General features: G+C 45.7%; 2 protein-coding genes across 2 annotated transcripts in view; one reads left to right on the plus strand and one right to left on the minus strand.

Annotated features, from left to right (window-relative positions):
* The first annotated feature begins 1,279 nt into the window (after positions 1-1,279).
* Positions 1,280-8,851, plus strand: NIPSNAP3A (nipsnap homolog 3A). The gene is made up of 6 exons (XM_074166405.1): positions 1,280-1,414; positions 2,764-2,971; positions 4,894-5,055; positions 7,210-7,359; positions 7,736-7,822; positions 7,924-8,851. The coding sequence occupies exons 1-6, from the start codon at positions 1,340-1,342 to the stop codon at positions 7,998-8,000; spliced, it is 759 nt and encodes a 252-aa protein (XP_074022506.1). The 5' UTR covers positions 1,280-1,339; the 3' UTR covers positions 8,001-8,851.
* Positions 8,852-10,484: 1,633 nt separating this feature from the next.
* The window catches only part of ABCA1 (ATP binding cassette subfamily A member 1), an 81,110-nt gene continuing 64,924 nt past the window's right edge, over positions 10,485-26,670 (minus strand). Inside the window, exons 30-49 of the mRNA XM_074166836.1 lie at positions 25,774-25,963; positions 25,525-25,619; positions 25,074-25,106; positions 24,263-24,368; positions 23,510-23,584; positions 22,925-23,094; positions 21,828-22,005; positions 21,164-21,279; positions 20,937-21,081; positions 19,511-19,634; positions 18,755-18,884; positions 18,506-18,626; positions 18,264-18,326; positions 17,690-17,796; positions 17,075-17,216; positions 15,648-15,782; positions 14,786-14,889; positions 14,566-14,658; positions 14,141-14,384; positions 10,485-13,941 (exon numbers count right to left, since the gene is read on the minus strand). Coding sequence (XP_074022937.1) covers positions 13,801-13,941; positions 14,141-14,384; positions 14,566-14,658; positions 14,786-14,889; positions 15,648-15,782; positions 17,075-17,216; positions 17,690-17,796; positions 18,264-18,326; positions 18,506-18,626; positions 18,755-18,884; positions 19,511-19,634; positions 20,937-21,081; positions 21,164-21,279; positions 21,828-22,005; positions 22,925-23,094; positions 23,510-23,584; positions 24,263-24,368; positions 25,074-25,106; positions 25,525-25,619; positions 25,774-25,963 — 2,512 coding nt within the window. The 3' untranslated portion in view covers positions 10,485-13,800. The remainder of the gene's footprint in view (positions 13,942-14,140; positions 14,385-14,565; positions 14,659-14,785; positions 14,890-15,647; positions 15,783-17,074; positions 17,217-17,689; positions 17,797-18,263; positions 18,327-18,505; positions 18,627-18,754; positions 18,885-19,510; positions 19,635-20,936; positions 21,082-21,163; positions 21,280-21,827; positions 22,006-22,924; positions 23,095-23,509; positions 23,585-24,262; positions 24,369-25,073; positions 25,107-25,524; positions 25,620-25,773; positions 25,964-26,670) is intronic.

Consider the following 26,670-nt stretch of genomic DNA (forward strand, 5'->3'; position numbering starts at 1 on the left):
ACCCTCATTGTAAAACAATTCTTCCTTATATCTAGTCTAAATCTTCCCTCTTGTACTGGTGGAGTTCACAGTCCTGAGGAATTCGGGTCAGGTGAAGAGCAAAGTCAGGACCTTGAATTTTAAGAAAGCAAACTCCCAGCTCTGCAAGGAGTTAAGTCAATAGGATCCCCTGGGAAAGTGTCCTCAGGGACAAGGGAGCAGATCTTTAAGGACACTTTCTATAGACCACAAGAGCTCTTGTTCCTCAGGTGTAAGAAATCAGGAAAGGAAGGCAAGAGACCAGCATAGCGGACTTGAGATTTACTGGCCAAAGGGCAAGAAAGAGATGCACAGGCAGTAGAAGCAGGGACAGGTATTCTGGGAAGAGTATAGGGACGCTGACCCCATCCCTACACAACCGGGCAGCATTCCTAAGCCTTCCCTAAGAGGAAGGTCTGGCCAGCATACTGGACCCTCTGTTCCCCTCAGAAGGGAGTTGCCTACGGCTGTAATCGCTTCTTTCCTTCATCATGGAGGTGGGTGTGATACAGGGCATAGGCCTTTCTCACCTTGGCAGCACCTCTGCTGAAGGTGGCCCATCATCCAGACCCTCATCCATTGACCGGCCTTCGCATCCAGAGAGAGCCTCACGCCTGTTGTACAGAGGCACTCAGGAAGGCAAGGCAGGCAAGGAGGGGGTTCACCTGCCGGCCCGAGCGTGGACTCCCCTCCATTCACTCCCCCCCTTTGAGCTACCGTGTTCTGCCTGTCGGCAGCGGGATACAGGAGCTGCTTGATCTGCGGTTTTTCCTGGTGGTTGTTCCTGTTTCACCCACGCACCCACCCACCCATCCATCCATCCACCCACCCACCCACCCACCCATCCATCCATCCATCCATCCACCCATCCATCCATCCACCCACCCACCCACCCACCCATCCATCCATCCATCCACCCACCCATCCGTCCGTCCATCCATCCATCCACCCATCCATCCACCCATCCATCCATCCATCCACCCACCCATCCATCCACCCATCCATCCACCCATCCGTCCACCCACCCACCCACCCATCCATCCATCCATCTATCCATCCGTCCGTCCGTCCATCGGTCCACTCGGCCACACCTCCCCCCCGACTCCCGCAGGATAAAGAACGGGAATCCAACGCCCATGGCGGCAGTTCAGGTCTCCGCTGACCCACGCAGCGGGGCGGGCTGCCAAGGCCGACCCAACGGCCGCCCCCCCCCGCCGGCTCCGCCCCCCCCGCCCCGCCCCCGGGCCGCCCGCCCGCCCGCCCTCCCACGCAACCGACGGCAGACCGCCGCGCTCGCCTTCCGCCCGCCCCGCCGTTCGCCATGCTGCCCCCGGGGGCGCTCCGCCGTCCCCTCGCCGCCGCCGCCCGCCTGGCCCGGGCCCGGGCCCGCCCGCAGGTACCGGGTGGGCGCTGCGAGCGGAGCGGGGCGCGGGGGCGCCGCCGGGGTGGCGGGAGCGGGGCGGGGTGGGCGGGGCTTGGCTCGACGCGGGGGCGGGGTTTGGCCCAGGTGGGCGGGGCGTGGGGCGGGCCGTCTGTCGGCGGGCGCAGGGGGCCGGGGCCGTCGTTGTCGCGACATCCTCTTTAAGGAGCCTGTGTGCGAGCCCCGGGGTCTTCTCCGGCAGCGTGTGCCGTGCCGTTCGGGTGGGAGGGGTGGCGCGGCAGTGCTCCAGCGGTTGCTGGAGTGGCAGAAAGCGTGGCGGCTTCTCTTCTCCTGCAGAAACGGGGCCCTGGCCGCGTCGCTGACGGCGTCGCTGCTGTCGTGGCGGCGCGCTGTGAGTGCCGGATTACCGTTCCTTCCAGATCCTGCGGGGACTCGCGAAACGCAAATGCTGGAAGAAGCTGTGACACATGGCAACCAAAGCTAGATGTGTGCTCCTCCAAGGGGTCGCTAGGAAACAAGGGCCGTGGTCGTGGCCGTCACTGTGTTGTGGCTTGAGCTGCACGGTGTGCGCGCCTGCTGATGCTGGTGGAGTAGCTCATGCCCAGAACCCATCCTGCAGCCACCCTCTGGGCAAATACGGGCTAGGGCCACAGATTCGGTTTGGCCTTAATTTTTCAAGTTGTGTTGGAGAGGCGAGTAGGGCGTGCGCAGGTTCCTGGGGCAGCTGCTGAAGCAGGCCTGTTCTGGGGGGTCTCGGGAAGCAGCCAGCGATGGGCAAGGATGCCGACTTCAGCAACCTCGTGCTGGCAGGAATCAAAGTCGTTTCCCAGGCGCTGGCACCTTTTTCTTCCTGTTGCCAGCAAGACGTTATTTGCTAGCGCTGGTGTAAGACTGCAGCTAGAGAACGCTGCGGGAGCGTGAGTGGGTCGAGTAAGGGCAACGCAGGCAGATGTTGGTATCGCCTCCGCTTCAGCCGCATCAGCAGCCTCACCGCTGAATAGCGTGTTCCACCGACTCCCTTTTCGCGGCTCTGGCTTTTTGCATCCTGCCGCTGGCTGCCTGAGGAAGGAGTACGAGGGAAGGAGAATTCCCTTGCTTTGTTGCGGGCTAATAATTAAACAATTGAGCGCGACAAGTGAAAGACACGTCACGGTCTGTTGCGCCGCCAAAAGGAGTTGCAGCAAATAATGCACGTGGGAACTATTTCCAAGGAAAAAAGTCACAAGATCGTGAAGTACTCCCTCTCCCAGCCCCCAGTATATATCTCTATAGAGTCTCACTTTTTTTAAAAAAAGTCTAGAAATTAGACAGAAGGCGGTTTTCTGGTGTGAGAATTAGTTATTTTTCTTAATGTTTCCTCTCAGGTACTTGCATCCCTTGCTACAGGGCCCAGGCAAAAAAATAGCATTTTCTACGAAATTCGCACATACGATATTAAGCCGTCAAAGATGAAGGATTTTGTGGAACTGGTCAACAAGTACTTCCATCTTCGCACAGCTCACTCGGAGCTGGTGGGATTCTGGTCTGCGGAGCTGGGAGCGATGAATAAGGTTGTCCACATTTGGAAGTACGGTACGCTCAGCACCCCTTTGCGCTGCTCTACTCTCTCTGCGCTCCCCGTCTCCTAGGCAGGAAGGCAAAGAGAACGCTTACCCGGCTTTTATTTGTTGCTCTCACTGTAAGAAAATAGATATTAAAAAAAAAAAAAATCTGTTCCTGTGCTCATTACTGAAAAGAACACTGCAGAGCCTGTCGTGACAATTTTGATGTGTTGGGATGAGAGAGTTACAGCTCTTCTTAAACAGAAGTCTCTGCTCAAAACAGGTATAATAGAGGGATTGCGGCACAGTGCCGCAGTTCATGGTTATTTCTAATTTAGGGCCCGTTCCTGAACCACAGATATCTTAAGGATTTCCAAATGGGTTGAAAAAAGGTTGAGACCTCCATAATAAAATAAAACATATAAGTGCAGATAATCTATATGCAGACTCTGTATGTTTATATGCATGTGTAATTGTTCTCAAATTTTAGTTCAGTGCAACAGTCACTCCCCTAAAGCAAATGAGCACGCATTTTGCAAGCTTAAACTCCTCCTGCAGCTGGACCATGCTGAGGTGGGAAGTCACTCCAGCTGCCCCGGCACCCCAAGCACATGGAGCGTTTCGTTGCTGCTTCAGCCTTGGTGGCAGCAAGGCTTTTGGCAGTATAATCAACTTTTTATGTTGTTGGGAGTCGGTGCTGAGCTGGAAGGTGCTGGTGAGCCAAGAAAAGCTAAAGTTATGTGATAAACAAGGTGTGCTGGCTGTGCTCTTTGTGGAGCCCAGGGGAACGTGGTACTTGGGTTGTGGAGAGGTGGGAAGGCTCACTGGTGTCATTTCTTTGTATACCTGCTGCGGTATCTGTGTGCTGAGACAGAGAGTTTTGTTTCTGAAGTGCTCAGTCTGCTCATTGAAATCCAGCATGTTCATAGTACCTGTTCAAAATAAAGAGTCTCCTCCCCTTTTGTCCTGGAGGAGTGGAGGGACCAGCCGTCTATTGACAGGAATACTATGAGTTTACGTGTATCTGTGGTTCATAAGTTGTCCTCCTCCTCAGAACTTTTTTGCCTTGTTCTTTGTCTAAAAAAACCACCCCATTTTTAATAATCTATGAGAAACCTTTGAAATGGTTAACTAAGGAAAAACTTAACAATTTTTATTTCTTTCCTAATGGTGTTTACATGTGTAAGGTACAACATACTTTCTTCTTGATCCATCAGACCTCTGCTTATATCTTTTTAGTAGTTAAAAATAATCAGTATATTTTTCTCTTGGTCCCAAGATAACTGCTGTTTCTCAAGATTCTTCCCATTCTCAGATGCTGGATTTTTCTCTTGTACTATTGAAATCTGTCTGCGTACACATACTGCTTAGGATGCCACTGCAGCCTAATCAATTGAAATTCAGACATTCTTAATTCAGTGGATTTGTGGAAAAGGTCCGGATTTGGGGCATTTAATAACTTTTTATGTAGCTGAACGAACAAACATTACTTCTACACTTGCAATGTTAATGTCATTTTATATAACCCAAAACTTAACGTTTTTCTTTGTTTTCTCTTGGTAGGCTAATATTCCTTCTGAATTTTCTTTCCCACTTCACTTCCTTATCCACTGTGCTTTCTCTGAATCTCCTTATCCTCAGTAACTGTTGCCACATCCAGTAGTCCCTGTGGATGCCATATATGAATCTTTCACTTAACTTTTTTATAAACTTCCTTGGAAAATCTGGTTTGGCTTGAAACCATTTAAATCTGAGAGCTAAGGCAAAGATATTTGCAGAATTTAAAGGCAACTTACCACATCTGTGTTGAGCTAATATGCTGTATAAAAAGATCAGTTTCAAACTTATGTAAGTGCAACTTGCCTCCTTGTAATTATACCTTTTGTTTGAGTCTGATGTGACGTTAAGTGCATTTTTTTCATCTTTTTTTTCTTTTTTTTCCCTTTCTTACAGAGGATTTTGCCCACAGAACAGCAGTCCGACATGCACTAGCCAATGACAAGGACTGGCAGGGAAAATTCATCTCCGCAGCTCTCCCCTTGATGGAAAAGCAGCACAATGAGGTTGCTTATCTGGTTCCCTGGTGTCAGATTGGGAAGCCTCCAAAAGAAGGAGGTGAGCTTATCTTCTCTTTTGCTGATAAAGTTAGTGATACTGATGGACTAACAAAAAGTGGCTCAAAGTTTAAACAAGGTATTACGTGGTTTTATAACCCTTTATGTAACAAGCGCATGTACGTACACCCATGTGAAAAAGGTGACATGACACAGATGAGAGACAAGGTTTTTAAGAAGGATCTTACACTGACTTAGATCAGTAACTGACTAGAGCCCTGATTGTTAAGGTTGTGAAGAGGTGTGTGAATTGCCTAAATGAACATGCAAAATGGCAGCGCCATAGCAGTGATCAGAGCAGTCTTCCTGGACTTACGTTGTCATCTACCAGGACTTGAGCAAAGCATTTTACACTGTCCCGCATGACGTCCTTGTCTCTAAATTGGAGAGACATGGATTTGACAGGTGGACCTCTTCGTGGATGAGGAACCGGCTGGATGGTCACACTCCAAAGAGTTGCTTTCAACCGCTTGATGTTCAAGTGGCAACCAGTGATGAGTGGTATTCCTCAGGGACTGGTACCGGGACCAGTACTGTTTAACATCTTTGTTGGTGACATGGGCAATGGGATTGAGTGCACCCTCAGCAAGTTTTCTGATGACACCAAGCTGTGTGGCGTGGTTGAAATGCTGGAGGGAAGGGATGGCATCCAGAGGGACCTGGACAGGCTTGAGAGGTGGGCCTGTGTGAACCTCATGAAGTTCAACCAGGCTGAGTGCAGGGTCCTGCATGTGGGTTGGGGCAATCCCAAGCACAAATACAGACTGGGTGGAGAATGGATTGAAAGCAGCCCTGAGGAGAGGGACTTGGGAGTGTTGGTTGATGAGAAGCTTAACATGACCCAGCGATGTGCGCTTGCAGCCCAGAAGGCCAACTGCATCCTGGGCTGCATCAACCCAAACCACACTTTGATTCTATGACTCTATGATCTGTCAGTGGGAGTACACTGCCTGGAGACACTAAAGACAATGATTATTCTCTTTCACAGATGTCTCTCTCGTCTATCAATTTGCTTTGATAATACTGCTTTCACAACAGTTTTAAGAAAAAAAAAACCCAAAATAATCCCTACTTTTTAAAGATACATGCAAGTCAAGCATACTTGTAACAATCTTCAGGTTAGGTGTAGATGTCCTGCCCTGATGTATTTTAATTCTCTCTGTAGCAAATGTGGTATTAATAGTATTGTTCCCCAGCAGGCCGTTCCACAATTTATGAACGTTTGCAGACTTTGTTTCATGGAGTGGTTTCAAACGGGCCTTGCTTTAGCCCTCAGCATCTGCACACATACCGTAATCCGTGTTCTTTATTTCCCTGTGATTCTGATTGTTATGCTGTTACAATTCAGTTTGAAAGCAGTCCAGTTTTCTTTTAAAACTGGAGAGCTGACTTTTCAAACACGTTGGTCCCATTTCAGTTTATCATCTCCAGCACATTGCAGGAGAATGAGACTAGACATACGTTGCCATGTGGCAAGTGTCTAGCTTTCTATTAAAGTGTCAGCCATTGTGATCTAGAGTAACTGCCAGAAAGAGATGGATAACGTGTCTTGTAGCAGGACTGGAGTTTTTCAGCAAATCATGCCATTTGTCTACACAGAAGGGAGATTGTTTGGCAGAGCAGAGGTGCTGAGCTAGTCCTGGTCTGTTGGTCATGCCTTCAGATCTTGCTGTGACCAATTGCCAGGAGTCGAAGGGGGCTTATAAGGTCATAAACCACTTCAATGCCAGAAAACATTACCAGTCTTAGAAAAGGCATTGTTTGATCAGCTACCCAAATCCTGTAAACATTTGTGAGTATCTGTGGTTGCTGCAAAGTGGTCTGAATCTCCCCAAACTTCCAGGCAACACTGAAAGTCGCTAAGCTGGGCTTTGTGTGAAGCCTTCAGTTCCTCAGGGTCTCTGGTAACTTGCATTTGCACTTGAACTAGCTCCAGTTAGCGAGCCCCTTGGTGTGCTCTTGTGAGCCCCTGGATGCTGTGAGATGTTGTGCATGCTGGGATGAAGGGGCAGTTTCTTGTCCTGCTGACCCCAGATGGCAGGGAATGGCAGTACTGGTTTCACAATAAATACATTGTGGCCCTGACACACTGTTTGAGAACCAGCACATTAATTTGTGTTTCCTGCCTTCAGTTGGTCTTTTCCTTTTCTTCCAGGAGTATACGAATGGGTTACTTTCCAGATGAAGCCTGGTGGGCCAGCACTGTGGGGCGAAGCATTTCGCGCTGCAATCAATGCTCACATCAACACAGGCTACACCAAGCTGATTGGTGTTTTCCACACAGAGTATGGGTTACTTAACACAGGTAGTACTCAGTTTGACAGACTTTGGCATGGGAAGGGGCGGAGGGAGAGGGGCAAGCCCTTGTCCTGGATCGGGATTGGCCAGCTTGATGAAAATGTTGGTGTGGATCACCAAATTCCTGTAAACAGTCCTTGAACCCAGCTTTGCATGTTGGGTTACAGGCTTAAGCTGGGTGCTGCTATCTTAAAAGACTCAGATCTGATGTTAAAGAGTCAAACCTTTTAAAGGCTCAGCAAAGGATCGTCCCACCGCTTACTGGAGAATTGTTTCTGCTAACTGCAAGGCATCTAACAGGTGAAGAGAGACTGCTAGGACTTACAGTACGTGTTGTATGGCAGCATAGCAGTATTCAGCTGACTTTATTTGTCCTTTTTCAGTCCACGTGATCTGGTGGAATGAGAGCCCAGATCACCGGGCAGCGGGAAGGCACAGTGCCCATGAAGATGCCAGAGTGGTAGCAGCTGGTAAGATCCAGAGGACTCACTAGCATTACCTGCATGCATGCTGAGAAAAATATTATTTCTTGTTGTATTGCTGTCTTAATTAAATATGCATTTAATTTCAGTGCGGGACAGTGTCAGATTCTTGGAGTCCCAGCAAAATATGCTCCTGATTCCTCTGCCGTGCTCGCCCTTGAAGTGACCTTCTTCTAAAGGATGTAACGGATGGCAGAAAGGACCAGATGGAGGTGCTGTCAGCAAGTGCCATCACATGAATCGTCATACCCTTATGAACTGAGCCAATTGTTCTTCATTTTACAGTAAATGGATGCAAAATGCTGATCACTAGCGTTGTAAATCAGTAAAATTTTGCACCCTGATAGCAATTACTAAAGAGAAGTTTATAGTGATGTACCTATATCCCCAGGAAAAAGAACTTGAGCCATATTGCTTTTGGCGTGAACCATACTTCACCTATCTTTTATTTTAACCTCTGAATCCCTAATCCTTTTCTGCATAGCTAGATCACTATCAAACCTCCTAAGTGCCCCTTTCCAAAGTTACAGCTCAGGGCTGGTATCATTTTCATAATGTACTTTTGTAACTCTTGTAATTATCGCATCTTGGATACTGCATACTGCTGTAAGAAGGAATCCCCCACATACCTGTTACCCAGATACATTTTAATCAGACTTCTCATTGGGGTGCTTTGTATTAATTCTGGGTAACGTAAAACATTAGTGTGCCTGGAATTGCCCCCAGGAGGTGTTGCAGTGAAGCTGCTCTGCCACAAGAAGAGCATTTATTCACTGTGATGTTATAGTTCACTTCGGCCCTTTCTTTTTCTGTTCAGTAAACTCTCCCTCAGAACTGTGGATTAGATACATAATGCTTTGCCTCATGTATTTTAATGTTTGTTAACTGAAATTGGATTAGCTCTTCTTATTCAACTGTGTAGTCGAACCCAGCTGATCTACACCTACTTACGTTCTTCGAAATACTTTTTGCAGGACTGTTAAAAGCCAAATAAACTTGGATGAAGCATGAATTTTTAAGAGCTTGAGCTGTAAACGCTACTCTTTTTAAACTTTGAAACGATAAACCCCATTCTCCAGGTACAGCATTCGGCATGTCAACAACAATCTTGGTAACAGTTGCTTTGGAGCCAGTAGAGTGAATAGCAGCAGGGCAGACTGAGAAAGTCAGACTTGGGTTTTATGTGCAGCAGTATGGAGCATCCTCTTCTGCACTTTAAAGGTCACTAACTGGCAGTAGCACCTGGGAGGCTTTTCCACACCTTAATCACTGACCTGCAGTAAGTGACTGATTTTGCATCTCTACTGAAGTATCTCTGCAGTCTGCCTCATGATGATTATTGCTTCTGTGAAGTGCATTACGATCTCATGGAAAGCACTGAAAGCACAGGTGTAGTCCGAGGTGCACGGATGGGATGCAGCTGCTGTGGTAAGGGAGTATAACAGGTCCCAGTCTTCATGCTCTCCTCCCTCCAGCAGGACCATCTTTAGCACTCTCAGGTAGAACAACCACTGCTTTCAGAAACCACTGCCTTATATTATACCTTTAAAAAGTTGATTTGTAAAATGTAAGTGGCTGATAAACCATCACTATTAGTTGATTCAGAATGTTGCTTTATGGCAGTTAACTCAAAGGACTTTAAGTAACAAAAACATGGGCTGAAAAATGGGACAGGGAACTAATAGGACTTCTTTTTTTCTTCTCCACTTGAATGCAAAAATTAAGCTGTTTTATTGTTTACTGGGGAAAAAAAAAGTAGTTTTACTAAAAAAACCTGGGCCTGTGACACCTATTTTCCTTGTCACTAGCAATGAGAGTGAAAAATACTCAGGATGTACTTTATTCCAAAGTTTGTTGTTTTCTGACGAGGTTGATAAATCAAGCACATAACCCAAAGCACCAGCTGGACACTAGATTAACACAGGATACCCAGGAAATTTTAATTGGCTTCCTCTCTCAGGATGAATTTTCTTAATGAGCGTAACCTCATGAATTGGTTGGATTCTGGAACTTAATTGGTTGACAGCTGGAATACAGGCAGCAGGAAGGCAAAGTTTTAGAATCAGTTTTCCTTTGAGCAATCAGACCATTACTCTGCTTGCATTTGTAAAATGCTGTTCAAAATCAACACAGTATTAACATGAGTGATCCTCCGGTAATTTGATATTAGCTAAGTTTAGGGTATTTCACATTCTTTATACTCCAACATTAACATTTTCCTTTGTCAGTGAAAACAAGTATAGGGTACTTTTAGCAAGGAGAAGGGACAATTATCCATAGTTGCAGCTTGCCACATCTCTCTAATGGAAATATGCAGAGGCAGGTACCAGACTTGGGATTTAAACATGGAGGTAAGTTTGTTATGCTCTGCAGCTGGGTTTGACAGTTACACTGATGATTTTTTTTCAGGGTTTGCTGGAGACCTTTCCATTTACTGACTTTAGAAGCTTGAAATAGCACTTGCCTTTCAAACCTTGTGCCACTTCACTGACCTGAAAATAGAATGTGGCTCATGCCAATTTGTAGAGATACTGGAACTTGCAAAGTTCACAACAACAACAAAAAAAAAAAAAAAACAACAGGCAAAACAGGAGCTGCTAAAAGCACTCCTCAAAAGAACATACGCAAAAACGACACTTTGAAGACCAATGATGCCGTAACAGCTTTATTTTTTACTTAATGCAAGGCAATTAGAGTGCCTTTTAATACTTCACATAACAGTTATTAGCAAATACAAATATATATACCTTTTTTTTTTGCTTTTAATGAAAATGTCCATTTAAGGATTTAACTTAGAAATTTCAGTTGTGAAATCTCTCTAGATTTTTGCAAAGTTAACAGATATTCCAGTGCAAAAATAGATCCCATTACAGATAGCATAAAGTGCTTGGAATGAAGGACCAACTATAATTCAGGAGGGAAGGATAAGCACAAAGTGGTGGTTTAACCATGGGGGAAATACAACTCCTTACTAAAATACAGGTGTACTACAAAGAGGGATGCAACATGTCAATAGTAATAAAGTTTAAAATAAGTTAACACCTCAGTGCAGTTTCATTATCAAGAGTGGTTCATATACTGACTGTATGTGATCCTAGAGTGATTTTTCCCCAACATATGAGAGTAAATTAGTGGCTGTCTGAACTTATTCCATGACAAATCTTCGTCTGAGAGTTGCATTATGCTGTCTGTTCAGTGCAAACAAGACAGATCAGCGCTCTGAAACAGTTCAGTTAATATCTATGTTTACTGCAACATTTTGTCACAGCTAGCGGACTCCGTATAAGCATGACAGTCACAGGGCAATAAGAATCGAGAATCTCTTTTTGATGGGCTAGGGAAAGAGTATTATGATGTAACTTGTTTCCTGCTAAATCAATCATTTATATGAGCAGTGACACAGAGCAAACCACAGCCCTTTCAGGACCAAATCTGAATCCTCCTAGAACTCGTTCTGGTTCTACATGCATTAGTTTTGTGCAATGCAGAATTTAAGCCCTTCACTTCAGTGACTTAATGCTGATTTGTAATAGTGATTTTTAGCAGTGGTAAGCCTTCAATACATGCTATTTGTTTCAAATACCACAAGATACCTGCAGCCTGTTACAGAGAAGTCATGGCTGTAGCTCAGCTGTTCAGTAATTTTTCTGCACCTGGAAGTCTGGTGTATTCATCACCCCGTAACTCATCCCCATAGGGTGACGATGCCATAAAGGTAATGACTAAGCATGTTTTAAGTGAGGTATACCAATCCCCATTACACTCCTTTCTCAATCCCCTTAGCAATGTATTATACAGATAAAAAAAAAATAGTATGAAAAAGGCACTTCAGCAGAGCATGTAGTAAGCTCTTACTTCATCCCAAGGCAGGACATAGCAGGGACCGGGAACTTGTGCTAAATATTTAACTGTTTGTGTATTAAAAATGCTGAATTGGTCAGTATTACCAAGTATACCTGGAAATATGTAATCAACCTTCTTCAGGCTCGTGCCACCCTCTTCACTGTTTGTTGGGCTGCTATGGGCATTCACAGAAGAAAATGGTCCGTGATTGATTCACGGTGGAATAGCATCAAGAACTAGTGCAGAACCTGTACGGGTATTTAAGGCGGAGGCACGACATACAGGAATGGCCCAGGAACTGCACATGGGTTCAAACCACATTACGGAACCTATTTCTGAATGTAAAAGCAAGACAGAGGGGCCTGTAAGTGTATTAACAAAAGCATACTCTCCCATGACTGTTGTACAATGTGAACAAGAATTGGTTGTCAATGTAATAGTATCCCCTCTAGTACTATTCTGGCTTTGTAAAACTTTGTTGTATTTGTAAAAATTATTGACTGATGCAACACTACTCTTTTGAACCATCTTATTCTTGAAGGGGATTTTTACTGAAGCAGTTCCAGAGCACTGGAACAGGCTGCCCAGAGAGGCTGTGGAGTCTCCTTCTCTGGAAATATTCAAAATCCGCCTGGGTGCGTTCCTGTGCAACCTGCTCTGGGTGAACCTGCTTTGGCAGGGGGGTTGGACTAGATCAATCTCCGACGGTCCCTTCCAACCCCTACAATTCTGTGGTTCTGTCACATGTATAATAAAGGTGTATTCTCCAGTTAGGGATCACCTAATGACTGAAACTACACTGCACAACAGAAGCAGAAACTTACACATTAATCTAACATTATATCAGTTTCCAAACGGAAAAAAAATTAGGTGAACAACTTGCAGTAATTGCAGATAGCGGCTGATTGCTAGAGTCTGGAACTTGGTCAGATCATGAATGTAGCTATTGCTGAATGGATAGAATGAGAGCATAGCATTGCAGGCATAATGTAAAGAAATACTGTGGCTACAAAGATCAACTGAAAGCACTTTCAATCCCTAATTATGCTACCTTACCTATTTAAAGTCATAAATAATACTGTTAAAAAAAAATCTACATCTCATTTCTAGTTTTATCTGGCAAATCCAGAAATGGCAACATGCTTGTGCTAAGCAGTAACTTCAGATGATGGGTACCTTTCTGGTGCAAAGCAGGGGCTAAAGAGCAGATATTACATATCTGAGTGTCATCTCATGATTTAGAATTTGCTCTTGGCATTAGCAGCTTGTACAACTACTGAGTTTGCTGCTGTGGTCCAAACCCTAGGTCTGCTTCTCTCACACTTCCTCCTACTAGGTGTTTGTGCAGCGGCTGCAGTACCTCAAAGGAGCAGGAGAGTACTTAACTACACAAAAAACTAGTCAGAGTAGGTTATTGGTTGTGATGCTGGTGGGATAATCCTGTGCATCTGCAGGGTTCACAGTTCTGCATATCACCGCTTACTGATGGAGATGAATGTATACGATGGCCTGTCTCTTGCCATCCCATCTGCACAGTACTGCTTTGGGGCCCCAGATTTGTCACCAACTGACCTACACCAGTCTAGGAAAAGCAGGTGGTCAGGTAAGTTTTCACAACCTAAGGCTACAACACCGGTGGTGACTTTTCTTGCCACTGACTGTCTTGGTGCATTCATTGCCAGCAATGGATGTAGCACCAGGAAATTCCCACTCCTGACATGATTGTTTTAAAGACTAAAACATTCATGTCTAAAATACCTATAAATAACCACTGGCCATGATTCCTCAATGAACTGTTTTTGCAACCCTAGTAAAAACATACTGTACAGGACAAGATACAGTATGGTTGAAAGCCCACAGCATCTGATGGGTGCTTTACCACAGCTTCAGAGTTATACTGTAACGAGCTAAGTTCAAGTCTTTCACTTGAGAACAGTACAAGACGACTCCAGGAGGCACTGCCCCTGTAAAGGAATTTTGTTTTCATTGCATTGAATTGCATTGCATTGAATGGTTATCAGTAGAGTGTCCAGTTTCTCTTCCTCTAGCTTCTTCTGTGGGAGTATCCTATCCCAGGAAAAGGAAGTTTGCATTCTGCTTATCATTTCTTTGCTGAAATTGGCTCACACACAACTTTCTTTTACCTTCTCATCTTGCAGGAAGGAATTAAGGATTGCAATGTCTACCACAGTTTGGTTTTTGTGCAATGACAGGTCCTTAGTGTGGTCGTCGTCGCTTTGGTCCTTAGCAAAATTTACAAATACCTACAAGAAAGAAGGCCATGTCACACATCACCCAGGATTTTCATTAATTCAGGGCATTTTATACACTGAGCATCCTGAACTAGTCCTGCAATTCAGTATTCTTTGCTGAAATGACCTTAAAATATAGGTCTAGTAAGTTGGTGGACTTATTCCTAACTCTGCACAAAGAAGGTTTTGACAGGCTACTTAAAAAACTTACTTGGTCAAGCGTGGTCTGAGAAACGGAGTAATCTTCTATGTGGAGTCTCTTTTTGTTCTGTGAGAGAATACTGAATATTCTGGCCAGGGAGGATGGTGAAGAGGGAAGCTGGTACTGCAGCATATTCCGATGCTTTTCCTTCAGGACACTTCCGGGGAAGGCATGCCCAAAGAACTCCTCAACAGGCTTCAGGTCTGGGTTTGCCCCTGCAATTCTCACCACTATGGTGTAACCATCTCCGAACCTGTAAACAAGAGGGCCAGCACAGGAGTTATGCACCTTTGAAAGAGAAGTGGAACTTAAAATCCAGCAGCGTTTCCCATAGCCAGAATAGCAATGGGAACGCTGCACGAGGAATCGAGTCTGACCACATGTCCCTAAAAACGCAGGCAACTCTGTGGTGTAAGTGAAAATAAAATAGCTACCTGTTCTTTAGATGCTGGACGCTGCCCAGACACCTGAATCGCCCATTGACCATTATCGCCATTCGAGTGCACAGGGCTTCACATTCTTCCATGCTGTAGGCAGAAGTAAATTAATTAGCACTGCAAGCAGCAGCGAAGGGCAGAGCAGCCAAGCAGAGTTTAGCATCCAGCCCTGGCAGACGCAAAAGGCTGAGTGTGATACAATTGGGCTGCTACTCGCCTGTGAGATGTTAGCACCACTGATCTCCCCTCTTTGATTACACTCAGGGCACAGTTCCACAAGAAACGACGTGCTTTTGGATCCATCCCTGTTGTTGGCTCATCCTGCAGAATATGTACAAAAACCAGATTATGCTGTTGCATTCTGCTGACAAATACTTCATCTCTGAAATGACCTGTCCATTCTGATTATGTATACTGGAAGCGTTGAAAATAAACAAGTTTGATTCATTTTCCAAAATAAGAAAATTATTTATACTCCAAATGTTAAATTAGCAAGCATCTTTTTCAGAAATGATAAGTACTGCTTCTTCTGCAATTAAAACATGTTGAAATATCCAGTTCTAAAACAAGTTAAAGTCAATTACCTTGTTTAAATAGAACACTAGACTACTTTCTCCTGCACTATGAACTTTAGCAATCCTAAGGTTTGTCCTCGATTTTAATCTAAAGAATCTGGAAATACTTATTTCCAATTTTTGACTGAATTATTAAAAACACAGGAGTGATTCTCCTGCACAGTAAGATTCACTCATGTTCAGCAGGAAGGCTGGTTTTTTGCAGGTATAGAAATCTTTGTCGCAATAATAAGGCGGTGAAGATGCTATGCCGCTAGCAGTTTGGCATCATGTTTGAGATCTCCATTTCCCCTGTGATTTTTCAGATTTAGAAGCCTAGAGACACATTATAGCTTGCACCTACATTTAAATAGGGAATCTTCATCTCCTTGTGCTCTTTGCTCATGTTTAAGTGATTAATGATGTATTTAACCATTAGTTGGCTGTGAAATATCTAGTCTTCGTTTGAACCTGATTTTTCTGTTTTCCAAGGAAAATGTTAATAAGCAAGAGTTGTAGACTTACCAGGAACACCACAGGTGGCCCTCCAATGAGGGCAATGGCTGTGGAGAGCTTGCGCCTGTTCCCTCCACTGTAATTCCCAGCATATTTTTCTCCATATTTCACAAGGCCCAGTTTCCGAATTGCCCACTCGCCAACCTAGAAGAGACAGCACAAAACCATCTTGAATCAAGCACAGCAACATCTACACAATGAGATTTTCCTTACGAGCTTTTGCTTTAAAAACATTTTTCAGAAGGACCACTCATGGGAGGATCTAATGTGGCACGGATACAGGTTTTTAAACACCCCGTTCACCTCTGTATCAGGACGTACACAATGCTGTCCCTGGGAGGCCAGAAAAACCAAACTGCTGCAGCTGATTGGCCAGTGAGCATGAGTTCAACATCAGCTGAGCCACGTTAACGACCAGTGTGGTGCTCTGGGCAGCACTGGTTTAGCTAACTTTCCAGTTGCTCTGGGCTTGCAGCACACAGGTCAATACTGACACACAGAAATCCCACTGCGGTGCATCTTAACCCTTCAGACATATCGGGGAGGGTCTGGTTTGTTATTCAAGAGTATTTTACTACTGAAGCCAATAGGAGGTGTTGTTGCCCTGGGGACTAAAAAGTGTTAAGGGGAAGAGATTCAGCTAGTACTCAGATCATACCCAGAACTAGGTCCCTTTTTATATGGGGTTGGTGGGAACATCACGCAGAGGGACTGGTCAGCACCTTCGAAGGAGCTTGCAGCTTTCACCCATCATCGCTACTCTCAAAGAAGGACTCAAGCTACCTGGACACACCCTAGGCTCTGGCCCTATCCAAAGCACTGGGTACAAATGTCATCCCTCATGCCTACAGCAGTTCCTATTCTTCAGCACCCAGGACACATAGGGAAAACTGCTGTTAACTCAAGGAAACAGCACTGAGAAGGGTGCTGTACGGTACTGGCAGCTGTTATTAATTGCCTAGACACATTAATTGCCCATGTCTGAATGCTGAAATAGCAGCACTTTAATGACATAGCATGATCAACTGGAAAGATGAAACAGCCAGCATAAGACTTCCGTTAAGCTGTAGAGTGCTCGCTCCCTGGGACTTTGAAGAATTAACTCTTGACAGCAGGTGAGGTTTTGTAAGACCTGCAGCTCCACAGCCCTCAAGCTCTTAAAGAGTTTAAAAAAAAGGAAAGAAGTCACTCAGAGAAGTGAATCCACTATGAGAACGCAGGACCCGAAGTATCTGCCCTTTAATTTAGTACTCTTTTCTAAGCAGCACTGAAAAACCATAGTGAGTATGGTTTGCCTTGGAAGGAAAAGAGGCGCAAGATTTCACCATACAGTATCTTCAACAGCTTTACATCATGGCATTGCATGTGTTGCAGGGAGAGTGTATGCAAACAGGAACAGCTGGTCACCAAGGTGGGTTCTATGGTGTTTCATTTACCTTGCAGACTTCTTTCTCTGGAACACCTCTCAGGAGTGCAAAGAACTCTAAGTGCTCTCGCCCTGTCAACAGTTCATTAACAGCATCAAACTGTGGGCAGTAACCCATATTCTGATGGACTTCTTGGATGTTGGACAAGATACTGTCAAAGAAAAATACCCCTTTGTTAGGATGTTGGACAAGATACTGTAAAAGAAAAATACCCCTTTGTTATGATTTCACAAGTACACACTTCTATTTTAGGTGTTAAAAGAAGTAAAGTGAAAGAGTGTTTTTTGGAATAACTGAACTAACAAAAATACAGGATCCTAGAAGCCAGTCTTGGCCAAATGCTTTTTTCCTCTCTCCCTGTCCCCCCCTTCTTTTGTAAAATATGACATTTAAACATAAGAGGGCAGGTATTAGAAGTGACTACCAGACTAGATTTTCCTAAGCTGCTGAAGTTCTTTACCAGACCCAGCCAAGGGCTGAAACACATGCCAGGAGTTGAAAAAAGAAAAAGTGGGGCAGGGTTTAGACTTGCTGGAAGTAGAACAAAGGCTGTGAGAGCTGGAGGAAAAAGCAGCAAAGGGTCTGTTTTGACACAAAGCAGAGGGAAGATGCATGGTCTTTCACCTGTTTCCTTTGAGGAAAGCTTCTCCTCCTGTCACATCTGTATCACCAGTTAGCATCTTAAAAGTGGATGACTTGCCAGCACCATTTACCCCCAGGAGTCCAAAGCACTGAGGATACAAAAGAGCAGATGAGCACAGTGTATTTGAGAACAGGATTCAGCTACATCATTTTCAGCACTGACAAGACAGGAAGGAGCAAACTTGACTCTCAGGACAGCTAGAGGGAGTGAGTCTCCAGTACATTTTCAGAAAAAAGCTTCTGGACTTTCATTTTAAATGTAAATCTTTAGGCTGTGAAAATGAATGAGCTGTGGTGTCCCCTTGGTGCAGTGCTACCACAGCGTATCTGTGCCAAACCCTGGAGCATGCAAGAGTTTGGCCTCTGGTCCCAGACACAGAGTTCGGTATCTTCTTCAAAGTCAGAGACACACAGAATCAGAAACTGCAACTTCCAGGCAATTTCCTTTGATGTAATTTGAACATCATCTGTTTCTGATCTCACCTTATCCTTTGCTGTCTATTGCTCTTAAATACTGCAGTAATAGCAAAGTAATTGATTTGACAGATAAGCTTACCTCTCCAGGGGGTATTCCAACACAGATCCTATCAACAGCTGGCTTTCGCTTCATTCTATAAATCTGGAAACAGAAGAAAAAGAATGAGAAGGACTATGTCAAAGAGAACTATAATTAGAGCCATACGTATTCAACACTACAAACACAGTCCACTTTTGACCCCACTAAATTACTCTGAGGCGTCTGGTAAACTGCATGGTCTTATGCCAACAAGTCTTAGGAACACAGAACTCTTTTGTCACCTTGGTTAGTTCCTTGATTTCCAAGATGTCACTCTGTCCTCCTCCACTGATTATCCTCTGTCTTTCTCTGGTTACATCCTCATCTTCATCATTCACAGGAGGCAGCTTGGCATAGACAGGCCTGGAGACAGCAACGTGAAAAAGCCTTAGCAGATGATGAGAGGGCCTCCATAGTTAATATTCTCCCCACATCATGGGGGATACTAATGAAAACTTGACCTGCCTGCAGCAGTGGAACAGACAACCTACCTGGGTTTGATGAAGAACCTGTACTGGATAAGTACTGTGATGAGGAAGAAGACAACACCCTCTACTGCCATTGCAAAGAGGTTCCTTCCCACCAGGTCCCATGACAGAGGGGACACAAAACGGTTTTCTCCTGCCAAAATGAGATGAAAAGCAAAGTGACCTTTCCAGAGAAAGGGGAGTGGACTAGTATTTCTTCCTGCAGAGCTCACGAAGTTGGGCAGCAGGGCAACTGGAGAGCAGCCAGTGGGAGGAGGGAAGGGACAGACCACACAAGGGCCTAGCTGTGGCTGCATGCACATTTCTTTCTGTAGCAAAGTTGGGACTCAGGCCCAGAGAATTCAGTCTGCCAAAGAGCTGGCCCACCTTCCCAAAAGGTTAGTGAAGCACAGAAAGACTGACTCATGCCTGGCAGTTGCATCCCAGAAAAAAAAAAAATAATCCAGCTTTCCAGGATCTCAGCCACTCCTTACACTTGGCCTCATGATCTTCTCCATACATTTGGCTTTATGCCTTTTTAATTAATGCCCCTAATAACTCATAACTCTGGGAATCTATCTGCCAGGCCCTCTTCAGTCCTTGTAAGAGCCTAAGGAGAACCGCTGTGGCGACTTGCCAGCTTTGATCAGATCTGTGCTGCAAATTGTGCATGTTCAGCTCCTGAAAAGTCTGAGGAGCAAAGGATGTTCACTCAGATCAGACTCAACCTTTCCCTGTTCAGTTCAGACCACCGTCCCTGTGATACACAATTTCACTTACCAAACCTCTCCAGAGCATCAGCCATGGCCTGGTTTTTTACCATGTCAATGAGTCCCCGACCCAGGCAGAAGTGTGGGAAGATGAGGAAGACAGACTTCAGGATGTCATTGATGTTGTTCAGCTTCTGTTAATACAAAATCAAGTGCTAGTGAGCAGAAAGCAGCCACCACCTGCCAAGTGTGACCAATGTTGCTACTGGCCCCTCCCTCCCCGAACACTGCAATCCCACAGAAATTCAAGGATTAGAAATGCTCTCCCAAGAGCCAGTGCCATGGTTCCTCTGGAGAGTCAGTATTGTTGTGTTGCTCAAGATGCTACTAATACAAGCAAACTGCACTGAAGAAGACATTCCTTCAAATGCCCACCGTCCAAAAGGCAGCATCTGCAAACAGTAACATGCAGGAAGGCGAGAGGTTGAGGAGACAGGAAAATTGTGCTTGCACAGACTGGCTCTCTCAGTGGCTGTGGGTAGCCCCTTCCTGTCCCATATTGGAGGCTGTAATCCTTTTCCTTTCTTGTCTTCCATTTGGCTTAGCCGTCAGATTGGACTGACAACAGCCTGAAGAGAGACCCTTGTTCTGCCAGGCACTTATCTTCAATCATGCACCTGCTTTTACTAAGCTAAAACAGCCCTTGTAACAAAAGGGACCATCATCAAGGACTGCCTTCTTATGCCCACAGGCAGTGGTACAATCAACAGGTAGCTCTCACAGGGTCTCCTCAACCTCCTCCCACAAGGAATGCTTCACACCAGTGTGGGTCAAATGGAGCCTGCTAAGACATCTTGTGTTGCATATAGGCACGAGAGGAACTTGCACCTTCCCCAGGAGTTACACACCTCATTTCAGTTTTCCAAAGCCAGGTAAGTTCCTAATAGAGTTAGGGAGGTATCTGCCACAGGAGGCAAAACTGAGTGCAACTAAATGGTTGAGTGCCTGAAATGGCCTGTAGTAGACAGAAACTGCCCCTTATGAAGAACATACAGGAAGTTTCATTTGGACATAAGAAAATATTTCTTCTAATATTCCATTGCCATTCCACATCGGGGGGCTGGAACTCAAATCTTTAAGGTCCCTTCCAACTCTAACCATTCTGTGATTCCATGATTTTTTTCACCCGAAGGGCAATCGAGAAGCAGAAGAGGTTGCCTAGATATGGCCTGAGCAACCTGCTCTAGCTGACCCTGCTCAGAGGTTGGACTAGATAATCTCAGGAGGTCCCTTCCCACCTTAATTATTCTGTGAGCATTGCTGAAGTGGGCTTTAACCCATTTCCATCAGAACCTGTGTTTAAACCACTTTAGTAGCTAATGGATACAGGCTGGGGGCTAGCCCTTCTGGAGAACTAGCTGCTAAAGGCAACATGCACCAAGACGGAACTAGATCATAGCAGTGCAAAACAGTGAGGAGCTTCTGGGGAAACTTACGTTATTGGTGAAGAGCTCCAGGACAAAGGTGGCCACACTACCATTGATGCCAATGAAGAGGTTCACACTGGTCAGCACAACATAGGCTGTGCTGGGGATTTTAAACACGAAAGAGGCTGGATACATGAGAGGGGTGATAGACCACCTAGCAAGAGGAAAGGCATCAGGTAAGCACCTTGCACATCTAAGACCCTTCCCAGTCATCCTTCTGATGAGAAATTCCTTACCCATAGAGAAACAGAAGGAGAGCCAGCACAGGCAAGTTGGAGGAGGATACGTAAGACTTCTGCTGGAAGCAGATGAAGATGATGATGACTAGCGTGGCTGGAACAATGTAGTTGCACTAGAAGGTGAAAAATATGGCTTTAGATTTGTTTCCAGATGACAAAAAAAAAATAAAAGGTGTCAACATTCTTTTGTTTGGTTTTCAACATTCTTCAGTGCTCCCAAAACTCCTTCCAATGGGAGACACTTAGGAGTGACATGTGCAAACTACAATGTAACACACGTGAATTCACATTTCTTGGTCCCTCTAGAAGTAGCCAATAGACTCTCAGAGGTTCTGGACACCACAGGTTGAAAAAACATACTTTGAACAGAGCAGAACAAGGGCCTACACAAGCAAAAAACTTTGGGTAGCTGTTTTAAAGTGACACAATAGATGCTGACGACTGAGGTCATGGTTGCCCTCCCATCCTCTGTTCAGTGTTCCTTGTCCCACCAAGGTGAACCACTGCCCCAAGAAAGTAAACACAAAAGTTGTAAGCACAGTTGTTATTCACCAAATTGATACAGTGCCCACTGGCCTGAAATGGACTTTGCACTTCAGTGCAATGGATGTGCTGCAAATACAGAATGGAGGACAGTTTAGCACAGTCACAAAGCCCTTACCATATCCCAGACAAAGTTGGCCAGCCAATAGATCACAGGCTTCACACCACTGATGAACTGCAAGTGTTTAGCCTTGCTGACACGTTCCTGGATAAGGAAGACCACAAAGCTGGCAGGAACAAAGGACATGGCAAAGATCACACAGATGGAGACTAGGACATCTACAGAGGTGGTCATCCTGGACAAGAAAGAGAAGAAAGCAAAGTGTCTGTAAGTTGGTGCTGGCTCCTTTGAGATAAAAATGAGGCAGCTCACGCAGGGCAGTGCAGAAACTGTTTCTCCTTCTGCTGTCCCTGTTTTGCAGGGTAAAGGATGACCACATCTGTGTTAACTGCACATATTTTCTCCAGTCATAACAAAAGGAATATACACAGCCTGTTGGCATCTCAAGGACAGCACCACAACCTGGAGATTGGCTGGAAACTTCAGCCTAATAGATTGCTTTCTGCCTTCCTTATCAGCACCACTTTGTATCCCACAATGTATTTCTTGGGGTTGTAAGGTTTGTGGGGGTTTTTTTTGTGTTGTTTTAAAGTTCAGAGGTATCTGACTGTCCTCTGCCAGTGCTCCAAAGTTTGAAGGATATATCTGCAGACAGCTTACAAATCCTGACTCTGGTTGTGATAGCAGTGAACTAATCAATGTCTCAATGCAGTAAGCTCTGTGGAGTACCATGTGCCCCCCACGTTGAGACAGTAGTCAAAGCTGAACAGGATCTATCAACGGTTTTTAGTCAAACAGTGGCACCTTGGGACAAAAGAATGACCATATTCATGGTGAGCTGCGTTTCTGGATATAGCTCAGAGGAATTTCCCAAGTGTCAGAAGGTCTGAAGATTATACTGGTTCTTAGAAACTGCAGCTTCCAGGGACTCAGAGACATAGAAAGCTCACACAGCAGTGCTGTTCAACAGCAAGTGCTCAACAGCACGCGTTGCCACCTGCCCAGACCACAGATAGTAAGGCCAGCACATTAAGGCCTAAATGCCACAGGACATTGAGTGTCCACCCAGTGAGGCTAAAACCTCCCACATTGCCCGTTTCCAGTAATCAGCAGCTGATGAGCCCGAACTCATCTGTGTTCACATCAGGACTTACAAAGCCACTTCAGAGAGCTGCTGCTTGGTGAGGTTGAGTGGGTGATTGAAGGCAGTGATTCCATAAGCACTAGGGTTTTTGCCCTGCTGCAGGTTAGCCCGAAGAATGGCATTGTTGATCACATTCAGGAAGGAGGCGATGGCATGCCAACCCTTGTTGTTGAACCACACCTGCAAGAGACCACATCAGCATCAGAAAGGCACCAGGTAGATCAGCTACTTAACATGCTCCCAAGCCCTGCAGAACATCCCTTCCTCTACTAAGGGCGCATCGTTTCTTTCCACATCCTTCCAGCTAGTTTGCTCACAGACAGAACACAGTTTGATCAATAACCACAAGAGTGTGCTGGATGCTAGAACTGGTCTAGTACTGAACTCCTGGGCCTTAGGCCTAAACTCCAAGGGAGAAAGAGATTCTGGGGAAACCCACACAAGAATACAAGCTGCATTTGCTCCACTAGCAAATACAGAGAGCTTCGGTTTGCACAGTTGTCCAAGGTGAACTGCTGTGACTCTATTAACTAAAAATAACTCCAGGTTACCAGAGCTTCAAATAGCAGGCACAGGTGAGAAGTGGTTAATTTACCTTCACGTTGTTCTTTGTATCCAGGCCTTTCATGAAACTTGACAAGCTGTTCAGAAACCGATCTCCAGAACTCCCCTGCAAACAGCAAAGAGACAGTTACTTCCCCTCTGAGAGTAGCTTCATTCATGTCCTGGAGGCTAGTGGGGGGAGGGTCACACTATATTTTTCACAGCTCTGACAGCCTTCTTTCCATTCTGCAGCCTGTGGCCACCAAGTCAGAGGTGATAAGAAGGCTGAGTAACTGCAGCTTTCCTCCCCGCAATCCCACTGGTAAGAGAGGTTTGCCTTAGGCCTGCTTTTTTCCCAGCAGTAAGTATTAACCAATGTTCAGAAACATTGCAGCCCACAGACAGTCCGAGAAGAAAGCAGTGCCCAAAATTCTCTTCTAAGCCAAGGCAGACTCAGCACAGGAGAGGTCAACTGAGGTTTTGAAGGAGATGGCAACCAGTTGTTAAATCCCTGAGACCACCCGCCCTGTCCTGCAAAAAAACACTCGGAGATGTCTAATCTCCACTGGCTTGCAAATGGTGTTTGGCAGAACCCACACCAGCCATGTAGGCTGTGTAAATCTCAGCTGAGCGTGTCCTCAAGTCTTCTACTGCTCCCTGACACCAGCCTGGGAGACCCCAGCTCAGAGGCAATAGGAAAAGCCACTGGACACAGCTACGGCACACATGATCCACATTTTATGGCTTCCAAGTAACAGAACTCTGACATTAGGGCATCCTGGGGTTAAGAGGGACAGCTACTCACCTGTGCTAGCTCCAAGATTTTCTTCACCTGCTTAATGGCATCAGTGACTTCATGGCTTGGAGGAAGCATGAGAGAACTGCTGGCTCCCAGGGAAAAACCACCATACCTAAAAGTTCAGACAGAAAGTGATGCTAAGACCTGACTACTTACTGACTTCCAGAAAATGCCACTCCTCCACCCTCCCCAGGTGTCTCCTCTTCCTGTGCTATATCCAAGGCAAGCGTGTTCACTCTTACACGAAGGGATGACTTTGACCTTCATACACTGCTGCTTAGGCATGATGTCTCCCATTCTTTGTTTCTGGATTTAAATACCCGTCTAATGACTGCTCAGTGTGCTGCTTCATTTAAAGAATGCACTATCCTCTGCTGCCAGTGCAGGCAAAGCAGGACATCTCTTTGCTTCCCTTGCTTGGAAGAACAGCACTTCCCAGGATGAAGTATCAGCAGGCTGGTCCTGAAAATTTTTTCACGCCAGGACTGTTCCCCACATCAGGCAGGCATGCTTTCCAGTGATCTGGGTTGTCCCACTTTATTGTCCAGAGAAGTTGTGAATGCCCCATCTCTGGAGCATTCAAGACCAGGCTGGATGGGGCTTTGAGCAACCTGGTCTAGTGGGAGGGTTGGAACTGGATGATCTTTAAGGTCCCTTCCAACCTGAATCATTCTGTGATTCTTAAATATGCTCTCTCAACATTTGGCAGTTAAGAATCATATGAAACAAACTACAGTGCAAGGTGTATCTGTCATGCTTAAAACAATGCTTAAGGGTTAGCGGATGCATACAAGCCAGAGAAAAGGCAGTAACTCACCTGAACTCATTCACCCAGATCTTATTCTTTAAGCTGTAGAGACAGAAAAGAAAGTCAAATGTATAATTCATAGAACAAGAGGAGAGAAAGACCTTGCAGTCCTGCAGACACACAGCCAGGGTAAAGTATTCAACAGCCTCTCACATCTGGCATGTGTCTCACCAGTCCTTTTGGGTGTAGTCCCTAGGGTTGGTGCCCAGATTTTCCCTGTACTCTGCCTACAAGGCTCAGGACACCCCCCTCAGAGCTGCCACAGCATCACTAATAAAGCAGAAACACCACTTGAGGTATGGATCAGGACAGTGAGGAGCCAAGTGGCTCTGGCCCACTGCTGAAGAGCTTGGGTTGCGAAGGCCTATTTGCTTGATCTGTGCAGCATCTCCCGTACAACAAGCAGCATTTAGAGGGGGGGGACGGGAAGGGAAGGGACAGGGTGTGTTCAAGTAGCTACCTTTTCCCGATGATCTGCGCGTATGTCTTCACTAGATAGTCTGATATGTTGCGACCTGTCAGATTCTGGAGTATGTCAGTAGTGTCTTGCTCACGCTGGCATCACCGAGGAAAACACAGATAAACACCCATCAGAAAATGCAGATGCCAAGTCAAACTGCGCGCAGTGCTGCACGCAAGAATCACACCCAGCCACTCTGCTCTCCAGGAGCGTCCCTCACTGCAGTACCACTGAGCTTCCTTCTCCTACCTGTGGGGGTGGCAGCCCACCAGCACCAGGGGGGCACACAGGCAGCATCTTCTTGATCTTCTCATTGCTGCACTCGCAAGATGGCGAAGGATTCTCCATGCTCCAGTTGCCTTTCAAGAAGATGTCCAGGACTGAGTCTGGGACTGAAGCGGTGGTCCACTCTGTCTGCCCCACAGTGCAAGGAGTGTCTCTATGCCAAGAAAAATGCAAGGCAAATGCAGTTTTACAACTACAATGGCCTTTGCTTACAAACCATTTTAATAACAGGCACCACAGTCCCCAGAAGAGGCAGGCTGTTTTTCAAAGAAGCCTGACCTCGAGACTAACAGCTCAGAGCAACAGACTGAGCTGTGCAGCTTCTAACAGATTCCAGTGCCAAAGAGACTGAGGTTGGCCAACACTGAGTAGTGCTGGACACTCCCCTCTTCTCATCTGCTCTGCAGCATGCAAGTGCTTTATTTCAGTCACTCCCAGCACACACAGCATCCAGAGTTCAAGGTGCATCTGGATGATGCTCTTAACCATGTGGTTTAGTTTTAAGTAGTCCTGCAAGGAGATATTCTATGATTCTAAGATCATGGCAGACATTCATTTTTTGGATGACTTGCCTTAGTATGTTCTTTGCCTTTGGGGCACCAGAATGCTGCTCTTCCCCCAGGCAGCATCAGTAGGCAGGCTCCTCCCCATGCCCCATGGGAGTAACCCAGCTCCTGCGTCTGTTTTGCAGGATACAGCTTACTTTTCACCTCTGGCCAGCATATAAGGCCCCTTGACCCTCTCCCCATCATCCTGTGAACATGAGCTGCAGTCCTTCTAGGCTAAAGACACACTATCCTGGACTCTGCATATACCATCTGCACTCATGGCCTGGATCTTCAGTGATTTTCCCAAGACCAT

Source organism: Numenius arquata, chromosome Z (genome assembly GCF_964106895.1).
Source record: "Numenius arquata chromosome Z, bNumArq3.hap1.1, whole genome shotgun sequence".
In the NCBI taxonomy this organism is placed as follows: Eukaryota; Metazoa; Chordata; class Aves; order Charadriiformes; family Scolopacidae; genus Numenius; species Numenius arquata.